A 14,620-nucleotide genomic window follows, 5' to 3' on the forward strand; every position below is an offset into this window, starting at 1 on the left:
ATATACCAAACCGAAGAAATAAAAGAACTCTACAATGAAACCTTCAAGATATGAACACAGGAAATCATAGAAGACAATGTTAGATGAGGAAAATACAACCCAAGCTCTGGACTGACAGAGTTAATATTGGGAAAATGGGCATACTACCCAAATTACTCTATAGATATATCTTCACTGCTTACAAAACTGTGATGCATTCCATAGCTTAAAAAAGAAGAAAAGCATTTGTACACAATGACAAAAGACCATGAACAGCCAACAATCCTAAGGGTTAACGTCACTGCTGGAGGCTGGGCAGTGGTGGATCATTCCTTTAATCCCAGGGTTTGTGTGGCAGAGGCAACATCATGTCTGTGAGTTCCAGGCCAGCCTTACCTACAAAGCCAGTAGTAGTGTAACACAGAGAAACCCTGTCTTGGTAAACAAATCAAATCAAATCAAATCAAAACAAAACAAAGCAAAGACCACTGCTGGAGGGTTACACTCCCAACCACAAATTATCCTGCAGATCCAGAGTGTCAGAGACAGCCTGGACCTGACATAAAATATACAGGGAAATCAAAGGCATAGAATAGATATCCTGGATATAAAATGACAAAACTATGCTTATTTGATTTTCAACAAAGAATGCAAAACACATATTGGAATAAGAGCCCATTCTACACATGATGCTACAAGAATGTTTTACTGGCTAAGAAAATGAATTTAGATTCTCACCTCCCACCTTGTACAAAAGTAAACTTGAACTAGAACAAAGACTTTATTAAATTCAAGACTTGAATCACCCAGAGTCCAAGAAGACAACCTACAGGAAACCCTTCCAGATACTGGGGAGACAAGGACCTCAGAATAGGACAATAGCACAGGAGCTAACTAGACCATGCATCAGCATGAAGATACAGTGTCTTCACAGCACAGGACACACTCAGCAGAGGGGACAGGAGCCTGTACCAGCTGGATTGTACAGAGAATCTGTACAATCTGCAAATTTCTCAGTTTACAGAGAACTGTAGAAACTAAACACCAAAGAACTAACTTTGTCAATCATCCCATGGTGGAGACAACAGTTATCTTAATAAAAGGAAAAGCACAAATATCCACTAATATTTTTACTGTGTTCACTATCTCTAGCCTTCATGAAAATGCAGACTAAACTACTTTGAAAGCTGAGAGGTGAGCAGCACTTGGTGCTCTGGCAGAGGACCTGGTTAGATGCATTGTATGTGACTCCAGGTCCAGGGAATCGCACACGCTCTCTGACCCCAGACACCAGGTACACACAGGGTGCACATGCATTCGGGCAGACAGAACACTCACCCCTATAAAAGAACGAAATAAAAACAAAAGTTAAAACTGCTTTGTGATAGCACCTCACCCCAGTCAGAATGGCTGTCACCAGAAATCTGACAGCAAATGCTAGAGAGGACATGGAGAGAGAGGAGCCATTACTCACTACTCTGTGTGTGTGTGTGTGTGAGTGTGTGTGTGTGTGTGCACGTGTGTGCAAATTAGTACAGTCATTTGGGATCATTTTCCACAGCTTTCAAAAAATTAATCATAGAACTCCCATATGGTTCAGCTATTTTATGCCTGGCCAGAGTCCACACCCTACTGGTGAGATATTTATACCCCATGATCATGGTTGGTTTAATCACTAATACTTGGATTTAATCCATTAAGAAATGAATAGATAATGCAAATTTCCTACTTATATAAAATGGAATACTATTCGGCTCTAAACACACAAAATACACAGGAAAATGGTTGAACTCGCATGTACTATATTAAGTGACATCACAGTCTCAGAAAGAAAAACTACACTGTCTTTCCTCAAAGGTAGTCAACAATATATGCACACATGTAAATAAGTGTACATATGTGTGTATAGTATAACATGACCAAAGGAAAACAAGAAAGGGTAAATATTGGGGATGAGGAAGGACTGACCACCGGTACTGAGTTTTAAAACAGTTTATAAAGCTAATCATTTTCTAGTTATTTATCTGTCATGGGTTTTCTTTCTTCATTTTTTTTTTTTGGCGTGTTGGTGCTGGATACCTGCATGAATAATATTTGATAAGGAATGTGTAAAATTCCATGTCACAATGGCTACAACTACACACACACACACACACATTTACTAAGAAGTATAGCCTTTGTTCTGGTTAATTTTAGAGTGTGATTTATTCTGTAATAATGTTAAAAACTTAAAAATAAGTAGAGAAAGGGGGATTACCCCCAGTTGAGGGGTCTCTTCTTCCTCAGGATTCAGCCCACCCGAGGTCAGAGGAAGGATTTGCCTGCTGCCCCTGTACCTGTGTGCAGCAGCTGCTCCTTCCCGGTCTCCAGGTGTCTGAGGAGCAACTCCATGCAGGTGCTCTCCGGGTAAGCCCTGTGTCTCTCTGCAGTACCATCCTGCTCCCATTTGAGCCAGGTGATCTGTGCCACTGTGTCTGCTGCTGACCAAGTCCTCAGGTCGTCGTTCAGGGCGATGTAATCGTTGCCATCATAGGCGAAATGTTCATAACCACGCTGGAGGCGTCCGTCCGACCCCACGTGACAGCCAGACAGATGCTGGAAGGTGTGAGAGCCTGGGGGGGGGGATTCTCGGTCAGCACTGACAGCCCGCCCCTCCCGGGGACACCTCAGCACATTGCCGAGGTCCCACCCACAATGACATGCTCGCCCACTTGTCCAGCTGATAGTCCCCGCACACCCTTAGACTCCTGTAAACTGAAAGGGAAAGTGAGTCTCTGTCCATGTCTCTCCGGTCCAGAGTCTCTACAGGTCCCATATTTCCCGGAAGAAACTCGGACTCGGGACACGGGACGACTCTGGTCCTTACTAAGGGACTTGAAGGTCGTGACCTCTGACCCAGGGTCACTCACCGCCCTCACTCTGGTTGTGGTAACCTAGCAGGGTCCTCAGGTTCCCTCGGTAAATCTGCTCATTGTCCCTGGCGATCCGTGTCTGCCTCTCCCAATAATCCGGCCCCTCCCGCTCCATCCAAGGCGCCACAGTCTCATATCTCGGATTCTCTGCATCGCTGTCGAAGCGCACGAACTGTGTGTCGTCCACGTAGCGGACAACAATGAACCGGGGCTCCCCGAGGCCGGGCCGGGACACGGTGGTGTAGAAATACCGCAGCGAGTGTGAGCCTGAGGGCTGTGTGCTTTGAGACCCCGATCTCCTCCCAGGACCCTGAGCAGGTGCGCGGGCCTGGAGGGGAGCGGGGCGCAGGGCTGGGGAAGTGGGTGGGGAAGGAGCAGGAGGATCTGGCTGGGCAATGTGGGGACACGGCTTCCCCGGTGCCACCCCTGACCTCCCCCCAGAGGCCATTTCCCTCTAGACTCAGCACTCACCTGCTCGGGTCTGTATTGGGGCCAGGGTGGCTGCCAGCAGCAAGGGGGAGCAGAGCACATGTATCCCCATCTTCAGGGTTAGGGGGAGACAAAAAAAGTCTTGTATGGTCATAGACTTTGTAATTTGTCTTCAAAGAGACTTCTAATCCTGTTCTCCAGGAACCTATTCTCATGGTTGTGACATTGCTGTCTCTCTGGGAGTCAACCTGACAGCCACTGACAGAGTAAGAAGTGAAACCCAAAGCCCACCCTTCCCAACCAGAACCCCACCTTCACTCCTGGGAGAGATCATGGGAATACAGGACCTCTTGTAAATATTGCCAGCTGCGGAAGGTCCTAAATACGGACAGCATAATAAAAGCCATCTTTATATTCCTACTGTATTCTTAGAGACTAACACAGTTAAGTTTCTATTTCTCTGTGCCTGCTTATCTTCCTGTACAGCATACCTTCAAGGCCTGCAGTTCAGGCTCTCCCAGTCACAGACTTGTGCCCTAGGAACATAGCCTACCAAGACCAAGCTCCCTGCTTCAAAGCAATAGCCTCTCCCACCTAACGCCCCTGCTCTGCCAAGCTTCCTGCTTCAACTCCTCCTCCCACCTGGAACCATGAGGCTGTGTCCTCTCCAGTCCAATATGACTGCTTCAACAGAGACCAGGGTTTCTGGCTTCCCTGCCAGTGCTGCACCAGTGACATCTCAGCTCCCAGTGAGTCACAGCTAACTGGGCCACCTGCTGCTGCTGCTGTTTATGTGAGCAGGCAGCATAGTTTTCATTTCTTGATGGCTTTTTGGTAGAGGATGCAAGCAGGGATCTTGATCCAAGGCTTGAAGGTTTAAGTGTCAGATGGTGGGACATGCCATGCTGGTCCCCTTCTTGTCCCCTGCCCAGCCTGTCCGCAGCCCTAGTAGCCAAGCCTGCACTCTTGGAGCCACCAGGATCAAAGCTTCAGATTCAGGTTCTGGTGGGAAGGATCAGGATCTTTGTAGTGAGCTGCAGATGTTTCACAGCTACAGCGCTACCATACTTCACAACGATCCGAGGCTAAGGATGAAAATAAAGACAAAGACAGCGGCTCATTCTTACAAGGAAAATAGCATTTATTATTACAAGAGTGGAGCCTTATATAACAAAGGCAGGTATGGTGGAAAAACACCAAGGTCAGAAGCATATGTTCCCAGGGCCCTCCTGCAAAGGGGTGGGCCAAAAACAGGAATTAGCATTTAGACAATAAACAGGAACTTGCTTGCAGGCCTTACTGGGAGGAGGGGATGAGAAATGTTTTGCTAAAAGCTGCTAGTAACAAGCAGTCAACAGACACCCGTGGGGGAACGGTGCAACAGATCCTGGAAATGTGAATTGCCACAGCTAAGGCCAAAACCTCAGGCAGCCTCTGGAGCCCAATGGCAGTTTCTGGGGCTGCCCTGCACCTCCTTCACCTCCTGGCACCTTGTCTGCGCCAAGGCACCTGCTGTGGGTTTCACTGCATAGGTGTTGTCTGGGGAAACTGGATTTGGTGGCTCCATTGGAGGCCAGCAAGACCTTTGACAGGCTCCATTTAAATACGGAAGGAAACACTGAAGTTGTGCTGTTTTTATGGACTGTCCTATGATGGTTCCAGATGTGTACATGATTAATAGGAATGAATACATCTCCTCAAAGGTGTGTTTTTGCCTGTGGTGAAAACATTTAGGATCTTGCCTTGCAGTTGTCTGAAAGCCATAGCTTGTTGGGGCTTTCTAGTCACCACACCTCACAGCTGCCCCTTACTTCCTCACCCCTACCTTCCTACCTAACTGTAGCCACTTCTCACCCACTCTGGCTCCATTGTCTCTTTCCAGTCTGTGGTTGGTCCAGAGGATCTGCAGTGCTCAAGTCCCTCCCCATCAGGACCCTTAAGGGTGTCAAGATGTGGCACCATCGGCAATACTTCCTGGCATTGCAGTGGCTTTGCTGTTTTATTTTGTTTGTTTGCTTGTTTGTTTCTGTTTTGAGACAGGATATCCTTATGTAGCTCTGGCTGTGTCCTGGAAACTATGACCAAACTGCCCCAAAAATTAGAGGCTCACCGGTTTCTGCCTCCCAAGTGTTGGGGTTAAAGATGTGCAATGGTTGTTCTTACGGCTTTCCTCTCAGAGCAGTAGGAGGAACCTCCTTTCCCATCCACCCAGGGCAGTGTCTCTGGATCCCCAGCCCTAATCTGGTACAACCTGGAACCCCAAGGAGGCAGGCCACCAGCACCATCTGAATAAGAACAGGCCTAGTCCTTCACAGGATGACCTGTCACAGCTGCCCTGTCTGCTGCTAATCCGCTGTCAGCATGTGGGTCCATTGAGTGAAGAGAAGACCAAAGCCAGGAGGAGGCAGAGACGAGGAGAGACCACATCAAAGCCCACAACACACTCAGCACCAGCTGTGCACAGCCCTGCTCACACTCAGTTGCCTCTGCTTCATCCTGTCTCACAGAACACACAGCACAGAGAACATGGATTCCAGAAGGTTCTCCATGCTGCCATTCATTTCCTACACAAAACTGTAAGAAATCACCTGTTTAATTTACCCACCAATCAAACCTCAGGTGAAGAATTTGAACCATCAAGTTCACATTCAGATTCATATTTTCAGTGGGGAAGTCATGAGCTGCATCTCAGAGCATCACGTAGGTGACAGGATGGAGATGTCCCCTCCAGTTTACTGAATAAGGAAGGGTGGTTGTGGAATGGAACACGGGGTAGTGTAGTGGCAGGGACCTAGTGTGCAGTAGTTGAATGGGCTTCCCAGTACTTTACATTGAGCCCCTAAGATAGCAGGGAATATCAGACACTGCTGGCTAAAGAGAACTGAAAGTCTCTGAACATCACAGCCGAGGCCTGAACAATGGGTCTGTCAGTCTGCCTATATCAGGCAGCTGTCTTCACACTACAGAACAAGTGTCAAGAACAATCACTGTGAAGACAACATCCCAACAACCCATCACTCACTCACAGGTCCAAATTCTCAGTGTCCCTGTGAACCATTCATGTCCCCATTGTCCCATGCCCATTTCATCTTCTGCATGTCTTCTTTACAGCTCTGGGCTGTGTTTGTTCAGGGACAATAACAATACACACTCAGAGCTTAAGGAGGATTTGTCTGCAAAGGAATTATAGGCTGGCACAATTCCCCACCAACTCCTGCTCCAACCAAAGACCTCAGAGACATGCCTTCCCTATACTTGCCTGGATCCTGAGCATAGAGTCCGGTGATTCCACCTGTGAGAAATAAAGCCCTGAGAGCAGGGAAGCTCTGGATCCAGGAAGTTTCCAACTGACAGCAGACCAGGGAAGACCAGGGGAGAGTCAGGAGACAGAAGAAAGGTGTATGCTGGGATTGAACCATTTTCCAGCCTGTGAGTCCTCAGCAGGGACTTTCCTCTCTGACTTCTGACCTCTGACCACTCAGGATCATATCCCCATCACCTCCACCATCAGGGCTATGAGTCTGTCCTTTCTTTTCCCTGTACAGTAAGGTGATTGTCAGCACACAGCCCCAGAGATGTTTGTGTGTGTGTGTGTGTGTGCACCCTTCTTGAAAGTGCTGAATGAGAATACAAACAAAACAAAACAAAGCACAACAGACATGCAGCCCCTGCCCTTCATACCTGTGCTCTTTCTCATCCACATCACATCACGTCCAAAGATAAAACCTAAGATCCCAGCTCCAAGGACGGCACCAACAATGGTCAAGATGGCAGTGATGGGCCGGGCGTTGGTGGCGCATGCCTTTAATCCCAGCACTCGGGAGGCAGAGGCAGGTGGATCTCTGTGAGTTCGAGACCAGCCTGCACTACCAAGTGAGTCCCAGGACAGCCTCCAAAGCCACAGAGAAACCCTGTCTCGAAAAACCAAAAAAAAAAAAAAAAAAAAAGATGGTGGTGATGGACTGAGGAGGCTCTTGGAAAAGAGATGAGAAAGGTCTGGGCCAATCATTACTCAGCTCTCTGCCTCACCCTACCTTCTGCAAAAGCCCTTATGCTTTTCTTCACCCCAGGTCTGCACCCACTCTCTCCTTACCCCATCTCAGGGTGAGGGGCTCAGGCAGCCCCTCATGCTCCACATGGCATGTGTAATCCTGCTCCTCTCCAATAGGCACCTTCACAGCTGCCCACTTCTGGAAGCTTCCATCCTCTGCAGGTCAGGTCTCCACCATCTCCATGTCCTGTATCCGTGCCCCCTCATCCATCCTCGAGGTCACAATGATGCCAGGAGTGTAGAAGTCCAGGGCCCAGCACCTCAGGGTGATGTCACCTTCAGGTCTGTGTTGATGGGTCCCATGTATCTCTGGGGGGTCTGAGGAGAAGAGTTGGAGAGTTCGGGCATTTTCCATTCTTCCTGGAGACTGCTGCAGTGTCCATGAGACCATCCTGGGAGAGGTCAGAAATGGGGTGATGGAGGGGTGAAAATCACCAGTGTATTTCACAGCATCCTGGATAGTCTCTTTATTATGAAGTTCTAGAATCTGCGTGAAACAGTCCAGTGTAGGAGACTCTAGGAGTCCCAACATGAGATAGGGACTCCTGCTCCTGACTTGGGGGGGCACTAATAGATTCAGGATCACTGAAGCCAGACTCCCATGACTGAGTGTGTGCAGAAAACTGGATCTGAGAGAGACCATGGTGCACAGTGGGTGGCAGAATGAATGAAGTGGGCTTTTCTCCTTCCCATTAAGACAGATTCTGAATTGTCCTGAGAGGAGTCAGTCTCTACTCAGAAATCCCATGTGTGGCTGAGCAATTTGTCTTTACATCAGCTGAGGCAGGAAGATCTCTTCATTTGAGCCCATGCTGGTCTACATAGAGAGTTACAGGACATCCAGTACTATACAGAGGGACACCAGCAAAAGTAACACAAAAGAAACAAAGACAATGCAAAAAAGAAATCGAGGAATGCTTTCCCTGTGTCCAGTGAAAGATGAGGCAACATTGTATACAGTGGAGAAAAACAATGTTTCTTCTACAACCTGGAATGAGATGAGGGTTTCCATTCTCTGCTCCATCTGAGACTAAGTGTGTGAAGACTCAGCTATAACAATCAGATAAGAGAAAGCATAAAAAGGAACAAACTAGGAAAGGAAGAAATCAAACTATCCCTATCTCTAGACAACGTGATTCTTTTCTTATATTCCCGGGCTTAGTGTACTGTAAAACTCTTGGTTGTAATGAACCCTTATGTTTGCCAGATTAAAAAAAATCAATATAAAAGCGTAGCTTTCCTTTATGTCAGCAGTGTACTTTCTGAAAAGGAAGTCAGGAAATGTACAATATTCAAAGTAATTCCTTAAGTGTTTAAGGATACATACGGCCAAAAAAAACAAAACCAAAACCAAAACCAAAAACAAAAACAAAAACAAAAAAGCCCAGAAGAACTATACAATGAAAAATTCAAGATCTGACCCAGGAAATCTTAGAGACAATGTCAGAAGATGGAAAGACAATCCAAGCTCCTGGACTGGCAGAGTTGACACTGTGACAATGTCTACACTACCCATGTTAATCTACAGATTTAATGTAACACTGTCAAAATTCTGATGTGTTTCACATTTAGAAGAAATACAAGAAATCATATGGAATCACAAAAGAGCACATATATTCAAACAAGCTGAAGGAGTAAGAACACTGCTGGAGGTTTTACACTCCTAACCTCAAACTATACTGCAGAGTTACAGTGACAAGACAGCCTGTATGTTTCTAGTGGGCATTCCCTCCTCCATGACCTTGGGTTATCTGGGGATAGAGTTGCACTGTCTCTGTGGTGGTTCGAGATTAGCCTGCTAGATCCATTCAGAGCAGAAGACCCTGAGAGCTAGCTACCATGTTGTGTTTTGTGAGTGCATTCTAATAAATCCCAATTATCCTCTTAAATGAGCTCTTAAGGATTTGCCTACATTTGGTGACTCCATGGCTTCAGGCTCCAGTCTCCACAGGTGTTGGGCAAGTTTCTCATTACCCCTGAACCCCAAGCATTCCCAGCTCAGATCCCTGGGAGGCAGGATCCCCTGTCTGCCTTGAGCACGGGCTCTGAGCACCGACTCCACCCTGCCAGCCCTACTGCCTTCTGAGAGCCCACAGGGCCAGGGATTAGCTGCCTACAACAGCTTCAACCCTGACCCCACAGGTGGTCCAACTGAGCCTAACCCAACTGCTTGTAAACTCTGGCCCCTTTTCTGTTCCCTGTCCTGAATGCCCGTGAGCACCTGTTGGCTTTCCTTCCCTGACCCCTGCTCGGCACAAGCTGCAGGCCAGTCCAGAGTGTGATTTAACTGCTGCTAGAGGAAAGTGCCTGGGACACAATGGGGTGTGTACATCTTGTCAGTTAAGAAAGTTCAGTTGCTAATTCACTAGAGGGAACACTGTAACTTGTTCAGGGAGAGGGAGAGCAGTGGGGGTTGATAGTTAATTCTGGCAGAAAATAGTTTAAGCTCATTGACCTCTTTCCTTTAAAGTGAATACTGACTTGTCTACTTATCTAAACTAGCAGTCCCCATGACACCTGTGGAGACTGATCTAGATGATAATAAAAAGGGAGGGTGAAACAGTATCACCTCAGCAAGGAAGAAAAGCTGACTAAAACAAAGTGACAACTTGCCACACCAACCCCAGTAGATACTGTGTGACAAGTTCCACAGACTGAAGTGTTAGACTCCAAAGGGGGAGGTCTCCTGGAACCGGTTGTGGAACTCTCTAGCAGGAGAAAAACATATTGAACCATGGTTCTCATGACAGTTTGTCTGCTTTATCATCTTGTATTTCCTTTCTATATTTGCAAGATGTTCATGATAGCCTGGGCCGAGATTCTAAGCCAGAAACTTGGATAAGAAGCCATCCTATGAAATGGGGTCACTGAATATGACCTCTTCTCTGAGAGATTCAATGCTTTGCTTCATAATCATTTGCATAATAACAGAATAGTACATTGATAGAATATCTTCCCAATGATGTATGAACTTGTATGGCCGTGCATGTGTAGATGAGGTACTCTGACATTGTGGTATAGAAAGTATTGCTTTAGTATAGTTTTAAATTGAACTTTGAGGATTTTTAATAAGACAGAAGTTAGATGTTAGATAAGGATTACTCATGGAAATTTATTAACTTGATCAGGACCTAGGAGTCATAACAAACTGTCTTTGAAGACCTTTTTGAACTTGCTCTTGAAAGTTTGTCATTAACGATAAGTGATTTTCCTATACTTTGTTCTGTTTAAAGATTATGATACTGTATCCGGGCATTGGTGGCACACGCCTTTAATCCCAGCACTTGGGAGGCAGAGGCAGGCAGATCTCTGTGAGTTCGAGGCCAGCCTGGTCTACAAGTGCTAATTCCAGGACAGCCTCCAAAAGCCTCGGAGAAACCCTGCCTCGAAAAAAAAAAAGATTATGATACTATTTGTTCCATTTGTAATTGATCCTTTGAACCCACCAGGAAATGTAATACCTGATTGATTTTGGGCTTTCTTGTGCCAGATAATTATGATAATTATTCTCTTTTTTTTTTTTGATCGCGTCACTGAACACATCTTTTAGAATTGTAACACCCATTTCTATTGTATAAAAACTCCTGTTTTGAGAGCTGCAAAATACACTCAGATTTAAACTGCCTCTGTATATGTTTCTGTTTGTCACTGCCGAATCCTTATCCACTTAGTCTTCGAGGAACCACGTTTCAGGAAACCCCATACACGGCTGGGGTGGCCCATGGCAACAACTTAAAAAAAAGAAAGACAAAAGAAAAGAAAGTTGTAGAAACTGGGGAACCAGCCTGGGGTAGGGGACTCCACGTCTCCCATCAGGTAAACGTGACTTCCGGTCCTGACGTGTAAGGCTGACACACTCAGACACTGGGTCTGGGCTGAGAACCCGATCTGGGAGAGGCCATGGCTGACCCAGGGCTGCAGACTGAAGGAGCCACTGCTGGGGATGTGGGCATCTTCTCTCCTCCCTCTTGAGACAGATCTGGAACCTTCCAGGGAGAAGGCTGAGCCCTGGGAGATCAGTGCAGTCCCTGCCAGGCTGGATCAGGAGCCCCAGGGACCCTGTGTCCCTCAGAGACAGGGGCAGGACCCCAGCTGAGGTCTCTTCTTCCTCAGGACTGAGCCCAGCCCGAGGGCAGAGGGAGGAGTTGCCCTGGGCACCTGCACCTGTGCGCAGCAGCTGCTCCTTCCCGTTCTCCAGGTGTCTGCGGTGCTATTCCAGGCAGATGCCCTCCAGGCAGACCCTGGGCATCTCTGCAGCACCATCCTGTTCTCACTTGTGCCGGGTGATCTGTGCTGCCGTGTCCACTGCCATCTATGTCCTCAGGTCGTTGGTCAGGGTGAAGTAATCGTTGCCATCATAGGCGTGCTGAAGGTACCCGCGGAGGAGGCGCCCGTCCGTCCCCAAGTGACAACCAGACATAAGCAGGATACTGTGAGAGTGTGTGTGTGTGGGCAATCCTCTAAATGGATCTGGAAACCGGGTCCAGGTCCCTGCTCTACTACCGGACCTGGGACTTGGGATCCCGGGCGACTCTCTGCCCCAACTTGATCCTTCCTCTACCCATTGTCACCATACCTAGTCCACCCACAAGACCTGTTCTACACCCCCTTTCCAAGGAGAACCATGCCGTCCCCCAGAGCCCTCTTTGTATTCAGTCTCTCTTGGACTCTGCATGGTAGCATGGCTACCCTTTACTTTACAGCTAATATCCACTAATTACTGACTACATATCATCTTTGTCTTTCTGGGTCTGGAATACTACATTCAGAATTAGTTTTTCTAGTTCCATGAATTTTTCTGAAAAATTTTATGATGTCATTTTTTCCCTAACAGCTGAGTAATACTCCATCGTGTAAGTATACCACAGTTTTCTTTGTCCATTCTTTGGTTAAGTGACACCTTGGTTGTGTACAGTTTATGACTGTTACCAATAAAGCCACTATGAATATAGCTGAGCAGATGTCCTTAGGGTAGGATGGGGCATCTCTTGGACTTATTCCCAGAGTGTCATAACTGGGTCTTGAGGTAAATGGATTCCCAGTTTTCTGGGGAACTACCACATTGACTTCCACAGCGGCTTAAAAGTTTGCATTTCCATCAGCAATGGGGGGTGGGGGTGGGGAGGGGGAGTGTTCCCCTTGCTCCACATCCTCTTCTGCAGGAGCTATCACTTGTGGTTTTGATCTTGGCCATTCTGACAGGTGTATGATGGAGTCTTAGGGTCCTTTTGATTTGCAGATCCCTGATGGCTAAGGATGCTGAGCATTTCGGTAAGTGCTTCTTAGCCATGTGAGATGCCTCTGGTGAGAATTCTCTATTTAGATATCTCCATTTTTAAGATGGAATTATTTGGTTTTCTGATGTCTAGTATCCTGAGTTCTTTGTATGTTTTGGATAATAGCCTTCTATTGGTGTTGAGTTGGTAAAAATCTTTTCCCATTCTGTGGGCTGCTGCTTTGTCCTGTTGATGGTGTCCTTTGCCTTACAGAAGCTTTTCAGTTTCATGAGGTCCCATTCATTAGTTGTTGATCGTAGTGCCCAGGCTATCCGTGTTCTGTTCAGGGAGTTATCTCCTGTTCAAATGCATACAAGGCCATTCCCTACTTTCTCTTCGGTCATGTTCAGTGTGTCTGGTTTAATGTGGCAGTCTTTGTTCCTCTTGGTGTTGAGTTTTTTGCAGGATGATAGATATGGATCTATTTGACTTCGTCTACATGTAGACATCTGATTAGACCAGCACTATTTGTTGATGATGTTTTCTTTTTTTTTCAATGTGTGTTTCTGGTTTCTTTATCAAAAATCAGGTGTCCATAGGTGTGTGGGTTTATGTTCAACTCCATTGATCATCATGTCTGTTTTTATGCCAATACCATGTGGTTGTTATTATTACAACTCTGCAGTACAGCTTGAGATCACAGATGGTGATACCTCTGGAAGTTATTTATTGTTCACAGTTGTTTTAGATGTCCTGGATTTGTTGTTTTTCCATTTGAAGTTGAGTCATTTTCTTTCAAGTTCTATATAAAATTGTGTTGGAATTTTGTCCCGACCCGCAGGACGTCAACCAGGAGCAAGAGACCTAAGGACTGGGGATGGGGACAAGAAGACAGGAAGGAATGACCACACTACAAGCAGCTGATCATGTAGCAATTTTTATTTTTCTCAGGGCAGTTAATATACTTGGTAAAGCAGGAGAATGGGAGGGGGTGAGGAGATGAGAGGGTTGCTTTGCGCACAAAGCAGGGTATTGTTTAAGCACATAGAGCAGGATATTGGCAACGTAAAAAGTTCAGGAGGGAGAGGAATGGGTGGGCTAACGGCCGTTGTCTAGGTGATGGTTAGGGCTGGCTGAGTTTGGACAAGCTTTCTGGGTCATGGTGTTCCTATGATCTACCTATGCTGTTTCTCTTCTGAGTGCCCTCAGAAGGCTCCTTTGTTAAGGCTAAAGGCCAATTACATAAATCTTTAGACTTTAGAAAGTACAGGTTTGGCTCCAAAAGATCAAGGTACCTGAGGCGCTTCCAACAGAATTTTGATGGAGATTGCATTGAATCCGTTAGATTGCTTCTTGTAGGATGATGATATTTACTATGGTAATCCTACCTATGCAAGATCATGGGAAATCTTTCCATCTACCAATATCTTCTCTAATTTCTTTCCTCATATACTTGAAGTTTTGTCACACAAGTCTTTCCCTTGCTTGGTTAGAATTACCTGAAAATATTTTATATTGTTTGTGGCTGTTATGAAGGATGTCCTTTTCCTGATTTTTTCCCCATGTGTTTGTCATTTTATTTAGGAGGGCTACTTTTTTTTTCTTAGATAGTATTGTATCTAGGCAATCACTGCAAGTCTTTGTCAGCTGTAGTCATTCCCTGTTAAAAATTTTGGGGTCTCTTATCTTGAACAAATGAACCTTAATAACTGTTACATCACTGTGATGTCCTGATCCAACATTGGGGTCGTAAACCCTGATTGTTCCTATGAACTCTCAAATAGGATTGTGCTGTTATCCCTAGGGTAACTTGGTCAGTTATTCAAAATGTTTTGAGTCAATAAGATCATGATAGTTGGACTGGAGTGATGACTCATAGGTTAAGAGCACTGACTGCTCTTCCAGAGGACCTGAGTTCCATTCCCAGCAACTACATGGTGGCTCACAACCATCTATAGAGGGATCCGGTGCCCTCTTCTGGCACTAGTCAACAGAGTGCTCAAATACATAAGATGAATAAATAAATAAACAAC

The 14,620-nt window shown here is 46.2% G+C and overlaps 1 protein-coding gene across 3 annotated transcripts; it reads right to left on the reverse strand.

Moving 5' to 3' along the window:
* Window positions 1-2,253: 2,253 nt before the first annotated feature.
* On the reverse strand, window positions 2,254-4,398 carry LOC101835748 (H-2 class I histocompatibility antigen, D-K alpha chain-like). Of its 3 annotated transcripts, none has more exons than XM_040741249.1 (4): window positions 3,963-4,398; window positions 3,363-3,432; window positions 2,889-3,046; window positions 2,254-2,591 (listed from the first exon to the last, which is right to left on the reverse strand). In XM_040741249.1, the coding sequence occupies exons 1-4, from the start codon at window positions 3,970-3,972 to the stop codon at window positions 2,284-2,286; spliced, it is 546 nt and encodes a 181-aa protein (XP_040597183.1). In that variant the 5' UTR covers window positions 3,973-4,398; the 3' UTR covers window positions 2,254-2,283. The 3 variants fall into 3 exon arrangements, with proteins under 3 accessions (XP_040597183.1, XP_040597181.1, XP_040597184.1); XM_040741247.1 differs by lacking the exon at window positions 3,963-4,398 and adding an exon at window positions 3,633-3,795; XM_040741250.1 differs by lacking the exon at window positions 2,889-3,046.
* Between the last annotated feature and the right edge of the window lie 10,222 nt (window positions 4,399-14,620).

Source organism: Mesocricetus auratus, unplaced genomic scaffold (genome assembly GCF_017639785.1).
Source record: "Mesocricetus auratus isolate SY011 unplaced genomic scaffold, BCM_Maur_2.0 contig_11596_pilon_obj, whole genome shotgun sequence".
Lineage (NCBI taxonomy): Eukaryota > Metazoa > Chordata > Mammalia > Rodentia > Cricetidae > Mesocricetus > Mesocricetus auratus.